Source organism: Lampetra fluviatilis, chromosome 5 (assembly GCF_964198595.1).
Source record: "Lampetra fluviatilis chromosome 5, kcLamFluv1.1, whole genome shotgun sequence".
Taxonomy (NCBI): Eukaryota; Metazoa; Chordata; class Hyperoartia; order Petromyzontiformes; family Petromyzontidae; genus Lampetra; species Lampetra fluviatilis.
Window position 1 is genome coordinate 2,108,643 of NC_136279.1, and position 23,102 is coordinate 2,131,744.

Sequence of the window (23,102 nt, forward strand, 5' to 3'; positions counted from 1 at the left end):
GATTAGAATATTAAATTAGCCTCCTACCAGTGGCTCTGCCCGACCACCGATACGCAGCTTCAGTTTCGAACGTTATACTCTGCCGTGCGGCAGACTCCCCATCATTAAGCTAATTTCCGGTGAGAGCCAACCGATAGAAAAGTCAATGACACTGAGGGCGCAGCAGCACGGAATACTAACGAAACTGGGTCGGTGTGAAATACCGGCCCCTAGGCCGCAGCGGTACAAGGCACTGGTTTTGAGGCTGCTGCAGCGGCGCCAAATGTCAGTTCTCAGAACACAACAAACGCGGAACGCCGTTGCAGAGGCCACAGAGAGCCCCCGGTAGCCAGAGGCTCGCACGGATTGGGACACGGTGCAAAAGCTCGTTGGCCCGAGCGCCCGGAAGAGAATCAAAACGTCAGCATGAAACTGCCCGAGCAGAGCTAGCGAGCCCACGTGAGCTGCCTCGGATGTCAGGGCCCTTGATCAACTGGATGCCTCCCAAGGCAGCACACGTTGCACCTCCGATTAGCACGGTTGGCTACGTACGGTGCGAAAGAAGTTCAACGCGCATGCACGTTCCAGTGCCTTGGGGAGCTGCAGGGGAAGGCCTTGCAGAGGACTGGGACCTTGCTGGGGGCTGAGAAACACACACAGAGCAGGGCCCAAGATGACAAGTGACTCTCGAGGAACACATCCAGAGGGCCACCTATCAAACTCCCCAAGAGGACACACCTGTCAACACGGGCAGGAGGAACGGTGAGCAGGAGAGCTCCGCAACATGAACATTCATGAACTTAATAAGAGTTTGGAAACAGGTGCCAAAAGGGAAACGATGTGTAAATATAGGGTAAGGATAAAGGCAGAGCTTACCGCTCCCCTTTGGGTTCATGTCCCTCTATGAAGAAGGAGAGAAGTTGGCATCAACTGAGCCGGAAGATGAAGACCCAAGAAAGTAGTTCCCCAAGGCGGGAATGAAAACATTTAAACCATGTCTCTTTTTTCTCGAGGACAAAACTGCCCAAGGACAGAGGCAAAGGGAAAAGATTGAAGTTCTTCAAGTATTCTTCCTTGAACAGGAGATTTATTGTGCAATCGTTGTCTGCCTTGGATAATGTTGTGTGTTTTTTGGAGGTTTTGCTAAGTCAGTAAAAGGCGGTTTGCACGTATGTGACGCACGTGGTTGTGAAGCGTTGTTTTTGATCGTTGAGTTGCTTTCTACTGCACTGTTGCTTTCACCTGTACTGGTTACTTGCTGTTCATGCCGGAAAACCCTCACACGAAATGAAAGCATTTCCTCATCCAGATATCACGTGCCAGGGGAAGTCCAACACGTCTGCCATGCATTGCATCACACGGTGTCATAAAATAACCTCACAGGAAAATATACCCCACGTGACTTTGTCTGTAAATTTGGTTTATTTCATATTTTTTTTCATGTTATGTTTTCAACCACAGAATTGACAAACATCATGCGAACGGGTGGGCGTTAAAAATCGGGAGGCACGGAGATCTTATTTGGTCAGTGGCGTTGTGAACGTCATAACTGTTTGGTGTTGCTCCGTCACGCGTGATGTGGGCCTTTGTTTGTTCTTATTGTCCACAGCATGGGGATGTGCTGAGCTACATCGTACGCAGATCCCGCTCATGACACGGCATGGACGTCACTGCAGAGAGCAAGGGGACTCCGTGCTAAGGGTAAGCAAGACCCACACATTGAGCGGCACCACCATACTCTTCTCCTCTAAACATTTTTTTAAATTGTACCAAGTAAGGCCCACTAAGCTATAATAGCTCTTTTTTTCAGAAGCGACCTGGCCACAAATGATAGCTCAACGAAGTGGCTTATCACGTGGAGATTTATAGCAGCCAAATACTCTAAACGCGCGTTGATTCTAAATGTGGAGGGAAAAACCGGAGGACCTGGAGAAAAATCCATGAGGGCAAAAGCGGCAACGCCGACGGTTTCGCAGCTGCGTATATTCGCCAATTGTAGTTTTCCGGGCTTGCCCGTCCGTTAGAATTTTTACTCTCAAAGCTTTTGCCACACACTACTGCGGGCAACTCGTGAAGATGCCAACAGTAGTTCGTGGGGAAAGCTTGAGCAAAGAAACGCTCAAAAACGGAGCTTAAGCCGGAAAACCACCCGGAGGGTGGGGGTTGGTCGGTGGGTGGGGGGATGGTGGAGGGGTTGGTGGGGGGATGGAACACTCTCTAATCTGTTGAAATCTTCCTCCCCAAACCTCATTATGGAGATGAGGTGATCTACTTCCCAAAGCGCATTGTGTGTGTCTCATGCTTTATTTTATTTTATTGCAAGGTGCATGTAGTATAAATTCATTAAAAAAAAGTTATGACAGCCATTGATTGACCCAAACATTTTGACTTGGAAGCTTTGAAAACGCCCGACCATAAAAGTTTGTGATTCTCTTTAATCAGGAACGTGTTTAAAATGCTGGAAATTTAAGAACGGCTAATTCTCCACAATGCAACTCGGTCCTGAACATGAGGCGCTACACAGGCTTGGGTTTTCACTGAGTCACTATAAAGCCCCCCGTATTACAGTTGATGCCAAACATGGAGATCTATTTTTAAAAAGCAAAAAAAAAATCTCATTCGCCACCAAAAAACCACACGTGCAAAAGGCCACGGATAAATATTCAAAGGTCTCTCAAACTACCTTTTTTGGATCACCCACTTTAAATTACCTTTTGTATTGGCCATATTTAATCGCTATTTATTTTATTTAATCCCGACGACGACGAGGCAATATTTTAAGGTGTTGTATTTTTACCCGGGGAGTAGAAGAATGGAGAATGTGTGATCTTGCAATAAAGAGTCAAACTGCAGTGGAGAAAAGTCAGAATCGATTTTTATTTCAACAACACTCCTTGCATACATTTCATATTTATCTGTTGAAATGTATTAAATTACTTTGAGTCAATAAGTGTATGACATCACCTGGCGTTTGACCTAAAATCTTCATTCATATTTCAAAAGTCTTCCCTTTGAACCAATGAACGCGAACAGCTCCAACACAAAAGTTATTGTAGGTGAATGTTCAAATGATTTCACGTGTCTGTGGATATGCTTGCATTTAATATTAATACAAATTGAGGCTTTGTTTATGCCGAATTTTATCAAGGGAAATTATATTTCCTTTGTAAAAAAAAAAAACGGTTTTGTCTTTGGAACCAATCACCACTGCAATCACTCGAGAGAAACTGCACGGTTGTGTTTTAATGACCAATGGGATCAATCGTTTGTAGTGATAAGGCCTCGTAAGGTCTCAGTGAAGGAGATCCTTTGGATTCAGCAGCCACAGTAGGGCAAGGCGATCAGTGCGACACGCCAGTCTTGAAATCTGCTTCTAAGCCACCAAATGTCGTTCTCCGTACGTGACAACCACGTCGTGAACATTCACAACAAAGCGCGCAACGTCACGAGTGCGTGTGACGTCATCGCACACTCTGCCCTTGGCATAACAGCAGGTGCGTACTTATGAATAGTAAAGAGATCACGAATGGAATTTGACGATTAACCCGAGTGTCTTGAGCAGCCCCTGCCTCGTCCTCAACCGACCCCATCCCTCACGCACTTCACACAATTGATTGACATCGTGCCAGCATGCAGCATTAATAAGTACTTTGCCCAGATATATAAATAGGCCTGTAAAGTAAAATTAACTTTTTAAAAAACCAACATGCATATTTCTACATTTATCAATGTCATAGTTCTGAGAAGCATCCAGCTGATGTTTTCACTGCAAGATTCCAGTAGCGGAGTTCGGTGTGGAGCCTATCATTGTATAGATACATCTGTTTATATGAGAATGTATAAAACATAAATATTCTTCTATTAATGTGTTATTGTACGACATAGTCACGTTGTATTTGCCTTGAAGGCGAGGCTGTAGGTTTACATTTTTATTGTATTGGCCTCGGCTATCACAATAACCACTGAGAACCTCGTTTTCCGTATAAAAACATAACCCTGAAAATGAGATGAAATTTAAAAAAGTAGCATTCTGATATATCCCCGAAAACTCCTAAGTACAAAATGTCAAAGCTCGGCCATAGGCAAAGAGATTAATATTCAAACTTTAGGAAATTACATTAATTACCTTCTATGTGACCTTGAAGACAGCGTGAAATGTAAAAAAATATTGTAGCTGTAAAATACTCAGCGGTCACAAAAACCCGGGTTGACCCAAGTTTTGTTACTCTGTTTAAATCGAGGCTTTCGCATTTTGGCGATGTTACACCGTATCTGTACTCGACGATCAAAGTACAATTTTATCCATCGAAAATGTAGTTCCCAATAACCTTAAAAGAGCTGGTGTTTAAGCATAAAGACACGGCAAATTCTTTAAAAAACATAATTTGATCCAGCTGTCAGAAAAAACTCTCAGAACAAAATTGTGCGCTTCTGTATTAAAGTTTAGGAGTTGGCCATATTGGGGACCTCACACATATTACGCTCAAGATGAGGCCATAATCTGAAGGATGTATTTTTTTCCCAAACCAAGGAATCCCGTGCTCCTCTACGTAGGAAGATTAGGAGATTAGCGGCTATTTTCATATTATGAAAATGGTTCAAATTGGCAATAGCCACTCAAACGCTTAGCTAAATCCATCTTTATGCCGTGTGGAAAGCATGTGCGTGTAAGCTTACATTGATCGCATGTTGATCACTGTAAGCTTGCGAGGTGGTCTCATGGGAACCAAAATGACCATGGAAATGTTTTTTGTGTTAAGTTCGTTGTCCTTCCCCTGCACCTCCGATACGTATGGTTGGCTTCGTAGAGTGTGAAAGAAGTTCAACATACACGCATATAAGGTTACAGGACAAATGAGATTGGCTGGTTGGCTCTAGATGATCAGGGAATAGAACGCATGTGAATTAAGATCAAGGGAACATCAATGCCGCTGCCATTAAAGCTGTCCACAGCTCTGAATGCGTGGAGTCACGGAGCTGTTTGCAACACCCGTTGTCGTGAATTTTAAGTAGATCCTAATATTCACTGTATTCTTTATTAATTACTTTGCTTCCTATATAAATGTGTTTTCCACCTTGGGAAGGGACTTCTATTCGTCGATGGTCAATTCCATTCAAAGATAATTAAACATACAATGTAAGCATGTTGGACAAGGAGATTTCTCGTGCATTGCTTCTCTGCTGAAGTGCACTTGGTCCACTGATAAAATAATCCAAGACATTTATGCCAGATTCTCAAAGCATACATTCAGAGCACCAACTTCACTAGTGTTAGAAAACCTTTTTCTTCCAAAGTATCTCTTTAACAGCTGAAAGATGTGGTAGCCACTGGGAAGCCACGGGTGGTGAGTATGTGATTGACCAACTAGAATCTGGCTTTACAATCGGCAGCTGTGCCAATTCAGGACGTGTGAACGCGGGGATGTTTCCCGAATGAAACGGTGCACTCCATCGCAATTTTCCTCGACATTGTACTTTGACGTCATTGAATAGTGTTGTGATTAGGCCGACACACTTCCTCCATAGTCCAAAATCACTGACTCCATCTGCATCCCAGCCCAAAATAGAAGTTAAATTTTTTGTTGTTGAGGTTCCACTGAACTCTGGTTTTAAAATCAATATTCTGGACCCACGTTTCACCCATTGTTTCAATTTTGTTGATAAAAACTGACCGGATTTATTTTGTACTGGTCCGCGAGTCCATCGCTATGCCCGACTTCTGGTTCACTTCTTGTCACCTATATGAACATTCTCGGTTACCGCCTCGCAAATACTCGGTTTTATCTTCAAGTTGTTCGTAAATGTATCTTGTGTGGTAACATAATGAAGGCCAAGGGTCTCATAAATCGGTATTATGGGCAGATTATGGTTTTACATGTTGAGATCGTGGGCTGTGTTGATCCTTCTTGAATTGTGGAGGTTTCTGGAGTTGTACTCAATGGCAGAAATGCTGTATATTTCGATTCCTCCAAATTCTGGTGGCCACAATAATAAAATTGTTTCCCATCTGGCAGCCAATCAGCAGCTGGGGGAGTGCCAAGGGAACTAATTCCGTGCGTCCTGACATCATCACGCTAGCCCCGCCGACGGGCTGAGCTGACCAATAGGGCTGCCTTTCATGAGACACGCATGCACGTACAAGCAGGTGCAAAAGCAAAGCGCAAATGGATTTCTACACAACAACAATTATACTGGTGATGTTGATGACAGTGTTGTTTCTGTTGCTGATGACAAAAATGAGGACAACGATGCTTCTGTTGCTGATGACGATGAAGCTGATGATGCACACATATACACAAGTCGCCATTCACTACAAAGTGGTGGTGACGTCACCACAGTGGTTGTGCACACAACAACGCACACAAAGATCGTCTGCATAACCTTCATAGACCGTGGAGACAAGTGTTGTTAGAAAACACCGATCAAGTTTGACTCAGAACTGATGTGTGTGAAAGGTGGTATTGTCAGGTCACACCTGCCCGCCTTTATCTCCCAAGTGGTGATATTTACGCTGCACAAAGTACTCCTTTTAAGGCTGAGTCGACATAGGGGAGGCCCATGACAGGTTCTTATATACTCACTTGCGACTGATGTGCATGGCTGGGAATTATACCCAGGTCACCGGGTTCACAGCTCAGTGCACAATTCACTTACTATGTTCCCCACTTATCCACACACACACAAGCCCATACGTAAAAAAGACAAAGATCCCCCGTGTAGCCTGAACCGACTGTAGGGTCAAGTGCTGTTAGCGAGCGCCTATGAAGGCCGGCACGGCACACGAGGGGGTGGGTGGCCAACACCACGCTAAGCCGCCTTTGTCTCCCCAGTGGCGATGTTTACATACCGCACCAGGTACTCATTTGAGGCTGAGTCGACCTAGGGGAGGCCCAGGACGTGTTGGCCAGAATGGGTAATCGAACTCAGGTCGCTGGGTTCGTAGCACAGCGTAGCGCTAACCGCTACACTACCGCTCCCCTACACACGCGGTCACATGCACACACATACCTGTACACAGCCATGCACTAACATGCGCAGACATAAACGCGCACGTACACAGAAGTCCATAGAGCTTTTATAAAGACCAAGTACTGTCAAGTGTGAAGTGGTGGCGTAATGGTTAGCACACAGCAGTGCTTACCAATCTAGCAAACCGAATTCCCATTCCCGGCTAGTCAAAACCTGTCCTGTATCACCTTCACGTCACTCCCACCTGGTGCAGTGGGTAAACATCAGAACAGATGCACGCGCCTGTTACCCGGCGCTTTGAGAGGCGAGGGTTGGTGGACCAGAGGAGGCTTGTGATTCTGAAATTACATTCGCATGCAGCACTCGTCTTCATTAATTTATTAAACACTTGACATATTCTTACACTATCGCCATCTGGATGTCGTGTATTATATTGACGGTAGTTCACTTTCCCATTGGAATATCACATTTGCATGTTTAAGCAATCTGCCCATACATAGACGAAATAATACATTCGGAGAAGCCCACATTTCAGTGACCCTTTTTTAAACCGTTGACAATGCAAAACAAATGTTCAAATGTATTCACGACTGAACTACCAAAGTATTTATCGTTAATATTGTGCGCCTCGCTCTTTCTCTGTAATCAATATTTTTTATTCATTTAAAAAATCACCTACGGTAATTGTGGTAATGGAGTAATTGTATAAAGGCTATATTGTAATCCTGAGGTGGGTAGGTCTGGTCATGAAACATTATGAAGCCTCTCTGGATTACAGAATTAATCTTTTGTATCGAGTGGTTGTCCATTCCACGGAGTATCTCGCCCATCTTCTAAGACTCAAAAGTAATGCACAAAAATCTGTTGTTTTAAAGTTTTATCCCTGTGTTTAAAGTGTCTGCATTATGCGACTTCTGAATCCCAGGATTAATTTCATCACCATGAGTTATTAACTGCAGCGTTGAACAGAAGTCGCCATCATCATCAACGTCATCGATCTTGTGCATCAGGCCTGACTGGTGAATCTTGTCATATAATGCTTGGGTGCCCGCAAGCCAGTTGAATTACACATTTTGATATGTTTTCATTTGCTAACGTGTTGCTGGAAGTATTCTCAGTTAACAATTAGAACTTCAGATGAACTCTGTATATTGCGCCCTTAATAGAGACAACACTCACTCTTGCAAACAATCTCCAGGAATTACATTTATTGTTTCCTGTGTCCATGATTAAAGTTCTCGCATTAAGGGTGACTACCGTGAATGTGTACCGACCCATCCATTCAAGGTGTAAAAACGTGCAACCGTTACGTTTTTTTGGCTTTGTTAATGGCATCTTTGTTTCTTTGTGAGAAAGAAAACCCAGAGCTTGCATGTATACCGTGCACTGAGAAGAACAGCCTCATAACCTTTGGACCAAAGTAACCATTAAAGAGGTCACAGTTTAGTGCTTGAGAATTGCCACCTTGGCATAAGAGAGTAAGCGATGAGCGTAGAATGCCACAGCCCCCGCGTAACATATTGCGAGTTTGCATGCTGCATTGTAGTACAGTGGTTCTACAAAGTGCCAAAAAAATCTCTTTCAAATAACAATTAGTAACTACAGCACTCCTCTTATCCGCAACCCTATTCACACGTGACTGTTGTTATCCATGGGAGCTGCAGAATTCACGTAAACTCGTATTTACCATGGCCCTACGCTTTCCATTATCCACGATTATCCGTGGGGTTTCCCATCCTGCTTTGCAGGACAGCTTCCCATCATCCACAATTGTATTTTGACATGAGGAGTGGCTCATTAAATCTATAACTTTTCCTGTAGGCAAGTGGAATAAAATCATAACCATGCCGAAAATAGGATCTCCGATCATGATCCCCCACTTCACCATAGATAAGAGGGATTCTCTTGGACTCTTTATAGTATATACAGTATTGTGAATGGCGTGTACCATAATATACAGCTCATTGCTGAAGTCATTCACGCGTCCCCTTTACATGAAACATGACGTACAGCAGCGTTCTTCACTCATTCTCAGAGGGGGGGAGCCACCTTCGCCGATAAGACACCATCAGTGTGAGGGCCGCCACACATTTTAAAACCATTGGGTTTGACAGCACGATGGGGACGTGTTAACATTTGTGTATTGTCTGGGGCTGCACGTCAGAGGCGGCACTCAAGGCCATCATTAGGGGCCGCAGTGGCCCGCGGGCCTTGCAACGAAGAACACTGACATATATAGACTACAAAGACAAAGACCCCCCATATACCGTTTAACAGACTTGGGCAGGCATTGTTAGCGAATGTCTATGAACGCCGGAACAGCACCTGGCGGGAGGTGGGTGGGACGGTGGATGGCGAGCACCATGCCTTTGTCTCCCCAGCGTTGATGTTTAAACACTGCACCGTGTGCTCATTCAAGACAGTCGCGCCTAGGGGTGGCTCAGTACCAGTCAGATATCGGTCACTGATGATGGCCATGAGAAGGAATAGAATGCAGGTGGCCGGATTAATAAGTGCAGTGTAGAAACTACCAAATAGCTGCTCGACAGATACAACAAATAATCATAATCCACACATAGATGGTACTTCCATTGCCATAAACTGGTGAATAATCACTGAACGTGAAATAAACTATTTGGCTGTCCATCTATCAGTCCCGTGGCTCTATCTGTTCTCTGTACCGTTGCTTAACTGGAGAAAGTGGTGATGCCCAAGAGATGATTAAAAAAAAGATATCCGTGGTTGGCCAAGTTAATTTAATTAAGCTTCACAACACATAACCTAACGGAGTCGTGAACTGTTCAATGAGAGGAACTAAACAGCGTTTGAAGGCGAGTGCTGATGTAGCAAGCAGCTTTGCGATTGGCAAAGCCAATTTACAGCAGCAATGCGCGTTGAAATCAGAAACCCACTCGTGACTGGTGACTGATTGGCAGCAGTTGTGGTGGTGTCACGCTTTAAGGTGGGGCACACTTCCTGTATTTACACTATACAAAAAAATACATAATTTAAAGCTGCTTGGAATAGGGAACAGTTGCTTACAGAACTGAAAGGTAATTATCATACCACGATATTTATCATGAAAATTATTATTACTCCACTTGTTTACTCAAGAAAGCCTTAGCTGAGTCTCAATACTTTTTTCAGGAGGGTACTGCCACGTTTTCTCAGTAGGGGGCGATGTTGCCGCTGTGAGTAATCCCAATTGAGTACCTTGCAGGTGATTTTTCAGCCTCGCGATGTTTGGCGAGTAGTCACAGTTACGCCATGGGTGTTTTTTTTAGCTTCTGTTATATAATGGGGGATAAAAAGAAGCGCACTCACTACGTCCATTGGGCATTCGAGGTAAATTCAATTATTACGCTAGCATCGAACCCTGTGTGGGCATCTATTATTACAATAAAAAAAAACGAAAGCATGCAGAGTACATGTCAATGAGATAATATGTATGAGATAGAATCAAATCGAATCTGTGGTAAAATCACGATCCACAACTGACAATTGAATCGTGCAAGGGAGTGAACTGTTGTGCTCCTATGGAGTTTTAACAACTTCTAACGAAAGTACAATGGGGGCCTCATAGCTTGCCCCCCCCCCCATCGCGTTTTAGGGGTGCAACGATTCCACGAGTAGCCGTCACTCACGGACATCCATTAATTCGTTAACGCCGCGGTGAATATAAGAGCCTTGGGTGAACGGAAGACGTCACCCGAATCCTTTGCCAAAAATGATACGAACAGAATCAAATCGGCTCTTGCACTGGAGGTTTTATGCGTCTATCATGAGCTTAAAGGATCGATATTTTCTGATGGATTGATGCGTCGTCACGCCAAGAGTTGTTTGTTACTATCCCACTTCTCAGTGTCTCTCGTTCTGCCGATCTCCAAATTACTTCGTCCCCCAGTTCTCTCCCAACTCGTCTCACTGCCCCACACATTTCGTATTTTTTTAACACAATAATCTCCACAGTTCACCAATTAGGGTGGCGATACTTTAATCTTTCTAGCTGTGATCAAAGCGTTCCTCGAATTAAACATTGTGTTACTTGTTTGTGTTAATTTGATTACCATAAGCACTCAAACAAACCCAACCTTTTTAAACATAAAAAAACCCCAGAACATCTCTACAATCCCAAGCACTGCAATTTCCTCTGTGGGACACGGTGGATAATGATGTAAGCGATCCGAAAGTGACTACCTGCATCACATCTACCCACACACCAATATTTTCCTGGCCTGCATTGAGGACGCAGCTTTTGTAAATTTCTCAACGATCCAAATGGAAATAACCTCGTTGGGCTTGTGCCAAAAATAAAATAAAGTACCGTGCCGGATGACTCCCACCACCGGCATGGAATTTAAAGCTTGCTCTTTTCGACCAAAAAGCAATTCGTTTGTATTGCAGAATCGCTGGTGTCCGCGACAATGTGGCTGAGCAATTTCACGTCTCCTACTGCTGGCGCGGCGGTTACCTGCGAATTTGCCTCACCTCCATCCACTGAACATTTCGGATTAGTGCAGATAATTTAAGGAATTTGCCATTCAACTCCTCATTTCTGCAAATAAATTGCGGGTAATTGGAGTAACGATGTACTTTCCTGCAGTGCATGCTGGGAAAAAGGGCAGGTCAGTGTCCATGGGTAATTTGATGAATTTGACTCCAGATTGATGCATAATTGGAAGTCTGTGAAAGTACAGCGGGGATCTTTGACTCGTATCTCTCAGTGTGTCTGTCTGTTATCTCTGCACGTCTATCTGTAAAACAGGGACATAGAGACACATGGAGATGCAGAGAGATATGACATCCACAGGCACAAGGAAGCACACACACAGACCCACCGACAAGCACACAGACCAGACACGCACCTCAATCAGTCCACTCGGACAGAGGTTGTGTTTTTTTTCACTGCAGAAACTGTGCTAACTTCACACACAATGAACAAATCGAGACGTGTGTAGATGACGCAGTGACCCATACAGACATGTACATACATACACGCACACGTACAAGCACACTCGTACACAATCATATATACAAATATACTTTTCGCAAAAAGTATACCGTCGGGCCGTGGATAATAGGCGTCACAGGTAGTAGGGGAACAGATAAGAGGAGTTCTCTTGTATTCACCCAACCAAGCATGTATGCACAATTCCATACATTCTGGAGTAATAAGAAGTATGAAAGGCCGAAACACCCTAGGAACCAAAGGTTCACTACTGACGATGCGCTCCCCAAATTTCACCAGACTCACTGTTCATGAACTCTTGGAAGTGCTTGCACAAAGGATAGTAACATCTCATCCTGTGTTCTTTGGAATAAAGCTCCCTTAAACAATCGTTCTCAGGGTGCTATATCACGGAGGATTTTTGTAAACAGTGCACATTTTAAAACACAGTATTTAAGATAAAATTCCATAGCTGTTCACCATACAGTGTGAGCGGTGTTTTGCAAATAGACTAATTAATTGTAATGATTATAATTATGTTTAGAATGAGGTGGGAGCAGTGGTTTGTGCACTTCGCTGTGAACCCAGGAACCTGAATTTCATTCCCGATCGCGACCATCGTCAATGGCGAGTTGATACCTGAAATAGTTGCTGGCTTGAACTCCTTTCACCAACCTGCACTGACCAGAGTGGCAAAATACGATGAACCACCACGGCAGAGGAGGGGGGGGGAACGCATCCCGCTGAATGACAAAGGGCTGCATTTCTAACCAGAGTTCTAGCCATTGCCCATTCAGTTGTTGCGTTTGAATGTCCAATGTGTTTTTGTTTTGTTTAAATCTCTCTCAAGTCCCCTTTTGTTCACCCACAGTGAGCAACGGGGTCATGCGGCTGGGTGGGATGCGCCCCAGCCCACAGGTGAACCTGCGTGGCCCTCACTCGCCGTGGGCTGGTTGTGCATCCCACCCCAGTACTGGCCGACTTACAGGCCCACCGCCATCATCACCACCACTAACCCCCACCCCGGAGCTGCACTGTTAAATCCATCACTGCCATGACGGCGGGCAGGGAAGGCCAGTGCGCAGACACACATGAGAAGATATAAATTAAACATATTGAATGAAATGTGTAACGACGTGAATGTAAATGAAATTACTCCTCAAAATTTGATATACTTTTTTTTTGGTCCGAAACAACAGACTTATTATTTTAAAAAGACGACGAAACCACTGGGTCAAGCATGAGTGCATTGCATGTCCTGCACACAGCCATCGCTGTGATTGGCCAGAGCACAAGCATTACCATGACTACTGTACTGTAAATCAACTGATGCCTTTGGTATTGCCCAGCAGGAGTATTCAATTTATCAATTGGTCTTTTGCCAGGCGAGAGACCATTAAAACGACACTCTCTTGCAGGGGAGGCAGGGAGAAACACAAGGGTTGGCTCTCAGAGAACATTCTTTATAATTGGGATAAAAATTTGCGCTTTAAAAGGTTGGAAACATGTCCCGTGTATGCTTTCCGATGAAACATCACCAAATTAAAAACGCAGTACAAATAAAATGGTTACCCACAAACGTAATGCCTTTTTTTTTTAACTCTTAATAACTAAAGTCGTACGGCAGAGACAAAGCTGTGGCCTAGAACGCTCAGAGATCCCACGACTGCCCCTGTCGACCAGGGGCCCCAACCCCCGGTACCGGTCCGTGGCCTGTTAGGAACCGGGCCACACAGCAGCAGGTGTGAGCGGTGAGTCCGCGCGTGGCCCGCCCATGATTTTATTTTATTTACCACTTCCGTCCGCGCCTCTTTCCCGCACTGCGCACTTGCCACAGTTTTTGTTAAGCCCACGAGCTAACCCCTAGCCAACATGAGTAAACAACAAAAGTCACTGGAGAGCGTCTTTGAAAAGGGGGAAAGACCCAATGATGACCGCCCCCCCCCCGGTCCGTGAAAAATTGTCTTCCACGAAACCGGTCCCTGGTGCCAAAAAGGTTGGGGACCGCTGCTGTAGACAACAGCAGCAGTACTGGCGTTGAAAATGGCGGCGAACAGTGACATGCACATGGCGTGGCAGCGTGGTGCGATCGAATCCTAACAACGCCGCACGTGGTGCCGATTTGCTTTCACCCGCAGCAAGGGTAGTTTATGTGCGATGCATCACTGTCATGTGTTGCTATGAGCAATATGAGACTGGGTAAAATGAATGGAGATCGGAAATTATTTGATTACGGTAGGAATCCCATAATCCTGAATCTTTGCCGGTGACCATTATATTCTTTTGGAACAAGGTGCAGCAGCTCATAGCTTGCAAAAAGTTTCTGTTTAAAGTTTTAACATCTTAACACCTGTTTTATTGCCAGAAAGGGTAAAACCCATTCTTATATTTTGATAGTGGCAAGGAAGTTCCCATGTTGTAGCTGCTCACCCCGAGCTATAAATGCCCTAATAGTGCATTGTCTTTGTGCTGTTCTCCTTTTGGCGTCCTCTGGTCTGACGCTGGTAGTGAGACGAGGCCCTAAAGCAGTGTCTTTGGTGTAGACCAGGGGTCGGCAACCTACGGCTCCGGAGCCGCATGCGGCTCTTTACGGGCTGCTTCTTGACGATATGTACGTATGTACAGTATGTACTCAGATGCATTGCGGCTCTTGAAATACTGAATTTTGTACCGAATTGGAAAGAAATGGCTCTTCTTGTTATTTTGGTTGCCGACCCCTGGTGTAGACCAATCAGTTTAAAAGACAATGCATATATTACCAGGGCATATTTGTTTGCATGTTCACCACAAGTATCGTGTGGTTAATGCAGACATGATTCCTTGCAAAAGGTTTTTGTTTGGTGTTTTAACATCTTAACCCTTGTTTTTTTGCCAGAAAGGGTGAAAACTGTTCTTATAGCTCATAGATTTTTGACAAACTGCTGTTGTTTGCTTTTCTGGTCGACCAGAATGTTGTGAACAGCTGTTCACATCAACGGGCCATCATCTCATTCTTCGACCAAATCTCTACAACTTGATAGGGCTCTACATTTATTTTTGCAACATGGTAAAAAAAATGTTGGTTTAGAAATGTTCAAAAATAAAACCAACAGGGTCATCATCATCATCAGTCAATCCGCTGCTGGCTGATTACTCCCCCCCCCACCAAGCCGCCACCATCTGTGATGATCCTGTAATGTAACAATCCACCACTAAGCACCTCATCGTTCCATCTCCTCAGCGGTAAACGTCATCTCGGACGAGTTCCATACTTGCGCTGCCATTCCGTCATTATTCTTGGCCATGGGCCAATACGACCTCCAGTGACGTGTCTTGCATAAGCCCACTTACTTTTCCTAACAGGTTGAACGATGGTATTAACCTGCGTACGTTATTTAATGCATGCTCCGATTTATTTCTCAATACAATTCACAAGCAGCAACAATAACAGAAGTCCCTAATTGTTGAGCGAAATTTCTGTGTTGTGAAACTTTGTCCTGCTCATGTTTATCCAGAGTCCAACTTTGCTGCCTTCTTTACCAAGTTATTCTATCATGTCCCGCACCTCACTCCCATTGAACATGATAATGACTTTTACATCGGCAATGCTGGGGTTACCGTTTTGCCATGAATAAGTAACACTGTTTCTACAAAACATAAAAAAACCTTTTGTTTTTGTGAACGTTGCTGAAAGTGCGTCACCTCGTCGTTTTTTACGATGTATCTTGGTACTTTATTTAAGTTATCGTAATGTAGCTGTTCTGGCTGTGTAAATGGATATTATTTCTAAATAGGGTTTTATTAAGGGCTCTGTTTGTGAGAGCTTGGATAACTTCATTGACATCTACCGAGTCAAATGCTTTCTTGTAGTCTACACAGGCTGGGCACAAGGGTGATTTCAATGTATCGGTCTTTTCCAAAATCTGATTCATATATATGTGGTCAGTGGCATAGAAACCTTTCCTAAACCCCGCATACTCGTGTGGTTGGTATCCATTTTTTATTCTGTTCCCCAATGATGTGCGTGAACGATCTGTATATGTGCGACAAGAGGCAAAGGAGTTTGTCGTTTAGTAGTTTTTGTGAATATATTTTATTCACCCTTTTTGAACGGAATGGTGGACACATTATCCTTCAAGCCTTTTCGTGCATTTCGCTTCTCCCGCTAGCATTCTGGGAAGTATGGCCAGAAGGCCGTTTCCTTCTGCCCGACCGACAAAGTATTGCTCCTTTAGACCCCAAGACAAAACGTAACTAGCAAGTGGCGCCAACGCAAAAAAGTGCTCGAATGAGCACCCCCTCCGACAAGCGCCAGCAGTGCTGCCGCCACTTGGGAAGGGACACTGGGTTCCCCATTCCGTTTGCCTACTGCGGGCCGCCTTGCTACCTTATTTCCCACCTGAACCTGGATCACGACAGGTAGTGAGCCAGGGTTTCCCGACTTGATTTATTATCACCCTGCCTGACTCCATTCTGTGGATTCTTCCCCTCGCCACCTCCGGTGCACCCGGAGTATGCCCAGGGCCCTATGTCTAGAACGAGACCATCTCTATACATCCAGGCAAGTGGGTCAGTACCATTCAAAAACAACAGGGAACGAGGCCTTATTCCAAAGTTTCCATGGCGAAGAAGCAATCAGGGGGCTACAAAGCTGAGGAAGCTCATTACATTCCTCAGGCTATCAACATTTAAGAGACAGTCACTGGGCTCGATCTCACAAAAGCCCTTCAACCACGTGGCAAGCTTGACATTGGTGGAGTTGCAGAATCCATTTTCCCAATGCACCCATCCATCCACCCACACCATCATCAGTACCTACGCTTCTTCATCTTCCGGCGGCTCTTCCCTTCGGTTTTGGGTCGTCATTACGAGTATTCACCAAGGTCCTGTCTTGATTGCCCTGACAGCAGTGATCAAAGAGCACATTATACATATATATCCCTATCTAGATTACGTGCCAACGCCTTTACCATCTAGGGATCATCCATTTTGACTGACGAATGTCTCATTTGCACTCTCGGACAAGAAATGCTACTCTCCTTGCCCAATCGGCCCAAGCCTTGCAGTCTTGTCATCTGCGCAGACCAGAGACACACCGAGGCAACTGGGTCACAACGTCCGCCACCACAGAACCTACACCGGGGGGCTAGCCTACACATGCGACCAATGCAATGGCCCCTCCTCTGCAGCTGGTACCCTGCTACGCGATAGTCTGAAACAGATGGTGAACCTCACAGACCAAGCTATCGGACAATCTCCTGCGGTGGCTGAGACTGCCGAAGCTCCGGGAGGCCCGCCGCCGAACTCCATCCTGAAGACAGACGGCACCGGCGCGGTGGGGGGGGCGGTGCCCACGTTCAAGAGAGTCCGGTTCAGGGCTGGTGGCCACCTCTCTGCCATGGGGAACAATCAATCTCCTCGAGCTTGGGGCCTGGCGCTCCGCCACTTGCAGCGACAGACACGACGGGAAGTTGATCTTGATCCGCTGCGACAACACAATGGACGGTGGTCGCGGACTGAAGCCTGAGAGTTTCCGCGCTAGGCGGAGACCCCCACACGTGGCACTCAGGGCGAGCCACCTGGCGGGCAGCGGGGACATGGTGGGCGGACGCACTGAAGAAGCGGTCTGTTAGAATTGAGGCAATCTCAATCCTCAAATGTGCGTTTGCACTGAACCAAACGTGTTCCTACAATATATGCAGCTGCATTTTGAATCACTAATGAGCTATACATATATGTGTAGTTAAGAGAAGCCAGCTATGGCAGTTAGTTTATTGGCATTTTTATACCAAGAAATATTAAAAGGCAATTTTCTTCAAATAAAATGTTACATCATTATCACTTAAGGGGGGAGTGATGGCACAGTGGTTAGCACAATGCACTATATACCCAGCTGAGTTCCGTTCCCCAGCCGTGGCTAACATCAGTGGCAAGTGTTATCTGCGCTGGTCCTTAGCCATCTTTTCAGCAACCTAGAACTGACCAACGTGGTGAAGGACGGTCAAACAACTGGCAGGACTGACATGGCGTGGGGATGAAGGTATCCCCATGCCAAAGGGCTAAAAAAAATTCAAATTTATATCGCCGCTTCTTTTCTATATATTTTCGGCAATGACTCAACGTCTGTTGGGAAGTTTTTTGTTGGCTGACCATCAAACAACGACGGTCTCTGCATTGCGCGGCGCTTTCAAATACATTTCTGCGTCCGCCTGCAATGCTCTTCCTTCTGATATTAGTAAACCACTGGAGCTTACACACTTTTAACTATAGATTGAAAACTAATTTATTTAGAAAGCTTTTTAATGTTTAGTTTGTTGTCCTTCCCCAGCACCTCCGATTATCACGGTTGGCTACGTACGATGCGAAAGAAGTTCAACATACATATAGGAAGGATAGGTGATGAGACGGTTAAGTTATGTACCAGCAGACAGATCATGACCTGCAGGTTTTGCAAAAGATACCAGTTTGTCGATTCGTTTTTTGACAAACATTTTTTTTTAAAGAAAGACGATCACGTGGCTTCTGAAAGGGGAATATGCCCCACAAATGCCCATCGATAGTCGCCTAGTCGGGCAGGTGCCTTCTTCCAGAAACAGAATGAATGTTTGCCTCCAGTCACAAACATCTGGTAGAATACAAACTGAGCAAATTAGCATCAGATAACTTTATCGGAATCGTCAGTTAGACTGGAGGAATCCAGTATTTCACAGATGCACTTCTAAAGCAAGGGCAATTCTGGATGTATCTTCCGCATGAGGAGAGAGTGAGAGAATGGGGCAAGAGAGAAGGAGAAAAGTGAGAGGGGTGGAGGCGGGCGCCGGTTCCCGGCGGGAATCACGGCCTTCCTACTCGTTACCATTTATTATGGGGGAGCGGTGGCACGGCGGTTAGCACACTGTGTCATCAACCCGACAACCTCGGTTTGATTTCGGACATGGATAACGTCAGTGGTGAATGATCTCACAGCCGGTTGTGCTCCGTCCTCCCCTTCTCCCTCACTAACACCTCGTGACCAGCGTGGTGTAGTACGGTCAGGCACCGCCGCAGGACCGACACGGTGTGGGGAGGCCTTCATCCAGCAGAGGGCTGACAATGGCTGTAAAGAATTCAGCGTTATAAGTATGGTACTCTTGACGTCTCAATGTACTTTGAGGTCTATATACAGACTGTATCAGTACAAATTGTATACGTGGTGCGTTTTTCTCGGGTCACTATTCAACATTGAAATTGTAGTTGTACCCATGTCACCTGTAACATGGCCATACCTTCAGTTGATTAACTAGATTGTCCTGTTTTGAATATGCTACATATTCAAAAAATTTTGATGTTGGCAGTGGTACCTAAGCACAAATAAAAAAAACCCCAAGTCATTTGTCAATAACATTGTGGCCTTCAAAGGAAAATATATAATAGGAGACATTTTAGGCATTGCTCCTTCTTCATATCACGTAAAATAGGTTCTTGTTATACGTTCATACTGGTGGGGGAAAAAATATATCCCACCATGCTTTACCCCTTCATTTCATAGGCATGCATGAGGTGATAATGCACGCATATGTTAATGGTGAATGGGGTTTGTCATTGCGTGTTTGTGTCTTATTGGTAGTTTTCCTCGCTCCGGATTGAAACTAAAATAAAGTTATTCCCCTTCATCAGCCATACCTCCGTCTCTTTTTCCATTTGTCTCGTTTCTCCATTTGTCTTTTTGCTGTAAATAAAAGTCCACTAAAACGCACTTAAAAACAAAATCGTTCCCATCGTGGTGTCTCACGAATTTTAGGAGGAAATGGTGATGCAACTACAAAAAATCCGCAAGTAATTTGGGGATTATGGGAGTTTTTAGCGTTCTAAAAAAAACTCCACAAGCTCGCAGATATTGGAATTCGTGTCCTCGCGGATTAGAGGACTTGCCGCCAACCACAGCGGCCTCGCAGATTCAGGATTCACGATGATTTGGAGGTTCACTGCCGTTTCAAATAGAAAACACGTGTTAAAAATTACATAAAACTGTGCTCTGAATTATATATTGTGTACAGTAATTGAGGCAAATGTGTGCGTGTGTGATGAATGGTCAAACAATATTGTACAATTTAGAAATCATTATTAGAAATATTTCCAGTGTAACTCTTTGCATGCTGAAGTAGACACGTGTACAGCATGTTGATAGGCTTGATATTTTTTGTACCTAATGTACTGTAATAAATCTGGCTGGAGGCTGCCACTCATCATCGTAGCTTCATTACAGATATTCATTTGCATGCGCTACAGGCATTATAATTTTTTTGTTTGTTACCCATCAGTGCTGGAATCATTTTAATATTTGCAGCTCATTTTGTGTGGTTTTCAGAATGTATTTCAGATTTTTTTTTGATATATGTTTGAATTTCTTTTTTAGGCTATCATTGGTGTTTTATATGCTTATTGTGTAAAATATACGGATACTGTAAAAAGATGTTTAGGTTGTAATGTCAGTACAGTATTACAAATCCCATGTCTGGATTTCACATTGTTGCTATGCTCATTACAGACGTGATTTATAAAAAAAAAACCTTTTCCGTTGTACTGTCTACGTTTGTACTTTGAAATTAATTAATTTAAACGTATAGTCTCATAAATAAATATTTACAATACTATATGATATATTTAGTATCATTACATACCTTCAAACCAAGGACATGGCCACTTAATATGAACAATTGAATAATTTTTGTTTATTTTTTTGTTTCAAATTCGTAAATGCATATTTAATGTTGACTTGTGTGTATTTTCACGTTGTATTTTTATCCCATAGTGCACAAAAAATAAAACACGTTACACACTACCTAACGTGGATGCATATATATATTTTTTGTTAAATACGGACTTTACACAGTTGCAGCCTCGTGCGTATTGCTGCGGCGTCTCCATCACTAATTGGGCGCAGTGATAAATGTGCATCCCGAAACAGGAAATGTCACGCAACACCCCGATACCTTTGTTGCCATTCTACGCGAGCGGGGAAATAAGAAATGCAACGTGAAAATTCCCCAAAAAGGTGTCAAAACGGCTGTACGCCCACCAAATCCTTATCATAAACGTTTTTTTTAAATGCAACGGGGGAAAAAAAATCTTCGCAAGCGTTAATGGCACGCGTACGCGCTGATGATATTTGCTCGACAGATTTATTTGCACCCCAATTGTTACTCCGACCGTATTGTGAAGAGAATAATGTTGCCTCTGCTTGCAGCCCGCAAGCCCAAACCCTCAAACAGTGCCAACATCACGTGCTGTCTGCAGACGGTCGCCCCCCTCAAAACCCCCCACACCCACACACACACCCTCCCAGCGGCTCTCGAGCCAACCCCAGCCACTACCCCTCAGCATCCTCCTCCTCCTCGCCATCCCCAACCCAACCCACCCACCCCCTCGACTGCCTTGCACCCCGCTGGGGACCGCAGATTACGTCAGGGCTGATCAGCGTCAGATGACTGGGCAAGCCATGCACGCGGAGCAGCACATGTCTCTTCCACGAACCATTGATTTTTTTTGGGCAAACCGTTTTTATATATATGTACATTTTTATTTAATTCTTCGTCTTCCTTCCACTACCCCGGTTGCAGAAGCCACTGAAAATTTAATTGCATACATTAAAGAAGAATTCCATTTTGAAATTCTACGCCAGTGTTTTTTCTCCAAACAAAACCCGGTAGCGTCTTTATTTCGCGGATTAGCGTTTGTCTATCGCCCCCCCCCGTAAATAATAAAACATAAAAGGTGTACACGGAACGTATTGTAACTACGTGTATATACAGTAGGTACGTCTATAAATAGTGTACACCGTGCACGCCGCACATACAACGCACATACAGTATTTACGACTGCAGTGGGTTCTTTAAATCCAGCACTGCCAATGCGGTTGGATGCTCGCCGTGGCACCGTGGTGGTTTAGCGGGACCGGGATTGCGATCTTGAGAGATCGCCACGGTTCCATCTCCCGGGGGGGCAGCTGATAAAACATGACGGTGGTGGGTTACTCAAACCCCCCCCCCCCCCCCGGCTCTGTCCATCCAGCAGTCTCGTCAAAAGGCTTCACCGCCACAGTTTCGTCGATCGGCAGGCCGTGTGCGGTGGGGAAAAGGTGGGTATTCCCACCTCTGCCAAGTCGTCTGGTTAGCGTGGAAGAGGATGCAAACAAAAAAACCCGACTCTCTAGAGCTCCTCCAGTGAGGGCCTCTCCACCAGCAGCAGTGGCGTGAGCAGGCAATTGCAGGGCTGCGCCTTCAGCTTTGGCTGTGAACGTATTGAATGTACGACAGAAAAAAAAATATATCCAAAATGGGGATGTGGAATGGTCGATGGATGGTGGGGGTGGTGCAAGTGTTGTGGGCCTGAGAAGCATTGAATGAATGACAGCTCATCACAATTCTCTCCCTGCTCAGCCTGAACAATCGAGCGCTTGCTGCCACTATTTGTTTGATCATCTGCATCCTTGAATGCAGAAGAAACTTGTCCAAATGATTAGCCATTACAGTGGCCAACAACTTGAGGGAGATGCCGAGACACCTGGGGAGAATCGTGGAGGACGCGACGGCGAGGAAGGCGGAGGGAGACAAAGCCAGGAGGCAGATGTGGCAAACGTGGAGAGAAACATTAAAAACTATTATGGAAGAGGGAGAGACACAAAACATAAGGGCAGAGACGAAGATGACTGGAGACAGAGAAACATAAATTTGGACAATAACAGAGAAAATAGATTTAGAGGCGGAGATAAAATAAAACAAAACTTTTAGAGACGGATGGACAAACATGGAGGGAAAGCGAGAGGCGTGGAGACAACCGTGGATGCGCCGACACATGCGGAGTCTCGCACGTGTACTGACGAGTGGGCCACAATTCATAGCGATGACATAATATTGCGATCACTGTGGAAGCAGACCCAATGTTACCACCTTGGTTTAACAACACGTGCAGTTTAAGCTGAAATTTGAAGCATTTTATTTTGTTGTATCTTTTCCCCCCCACTTCTATTCCGCGGCACATTATCTGAAATTGAGAAACCAATGGAAGTGTATCGCCCCCACAACACAGAGAGAGTTACAGAATGACTCTGAAGGTCCCCCCCTCTAAGTGACGCCTTCTCTACAATACGGCAGTGTCCGTCGGTGGCTCACGTATTTGGCGACTCGCGTATTTGTTGGCTCACGTATTTGGTGGGTCACGTATTTGGCGGCTCACATATTTGGCACTT

At 44.9% G+C, this 23,102-nt stretch overlaps 1 protein-coding gene across 18 annotated transcripts in view; it reads left to right on the top strand.

The window, feature by feature from the left end:
• Positions 1-23,102, top strand: part of LOC144932389 (myelin transcription factor 1-like protein) — a 268,350-nt gene that overhangs the window by 23,702 nt on the left and 221,546 nt on the right. For 16 of the 18 annotated variants that reach the window (XM_078856381.1, XM_078856370.1, XM_078856388.1 and 13 more), the window contains exon 2: positions 1,589-1,680. In XM_078856381.1, the coding sequence (XP_078712507.1) occupies positions 1,630-1,680 (51 nt within the window). In that variant the 5' untranslated portion in view covers positions 1,589-1,629. Of the gene's footprint in view, positions 1-1,588; positions 1,681-23,102 lie in introns of those variants that run through there. The other 2 variants (XM_078856372.1, XM_078856371.1) reach the window with 1 other exon arrangement.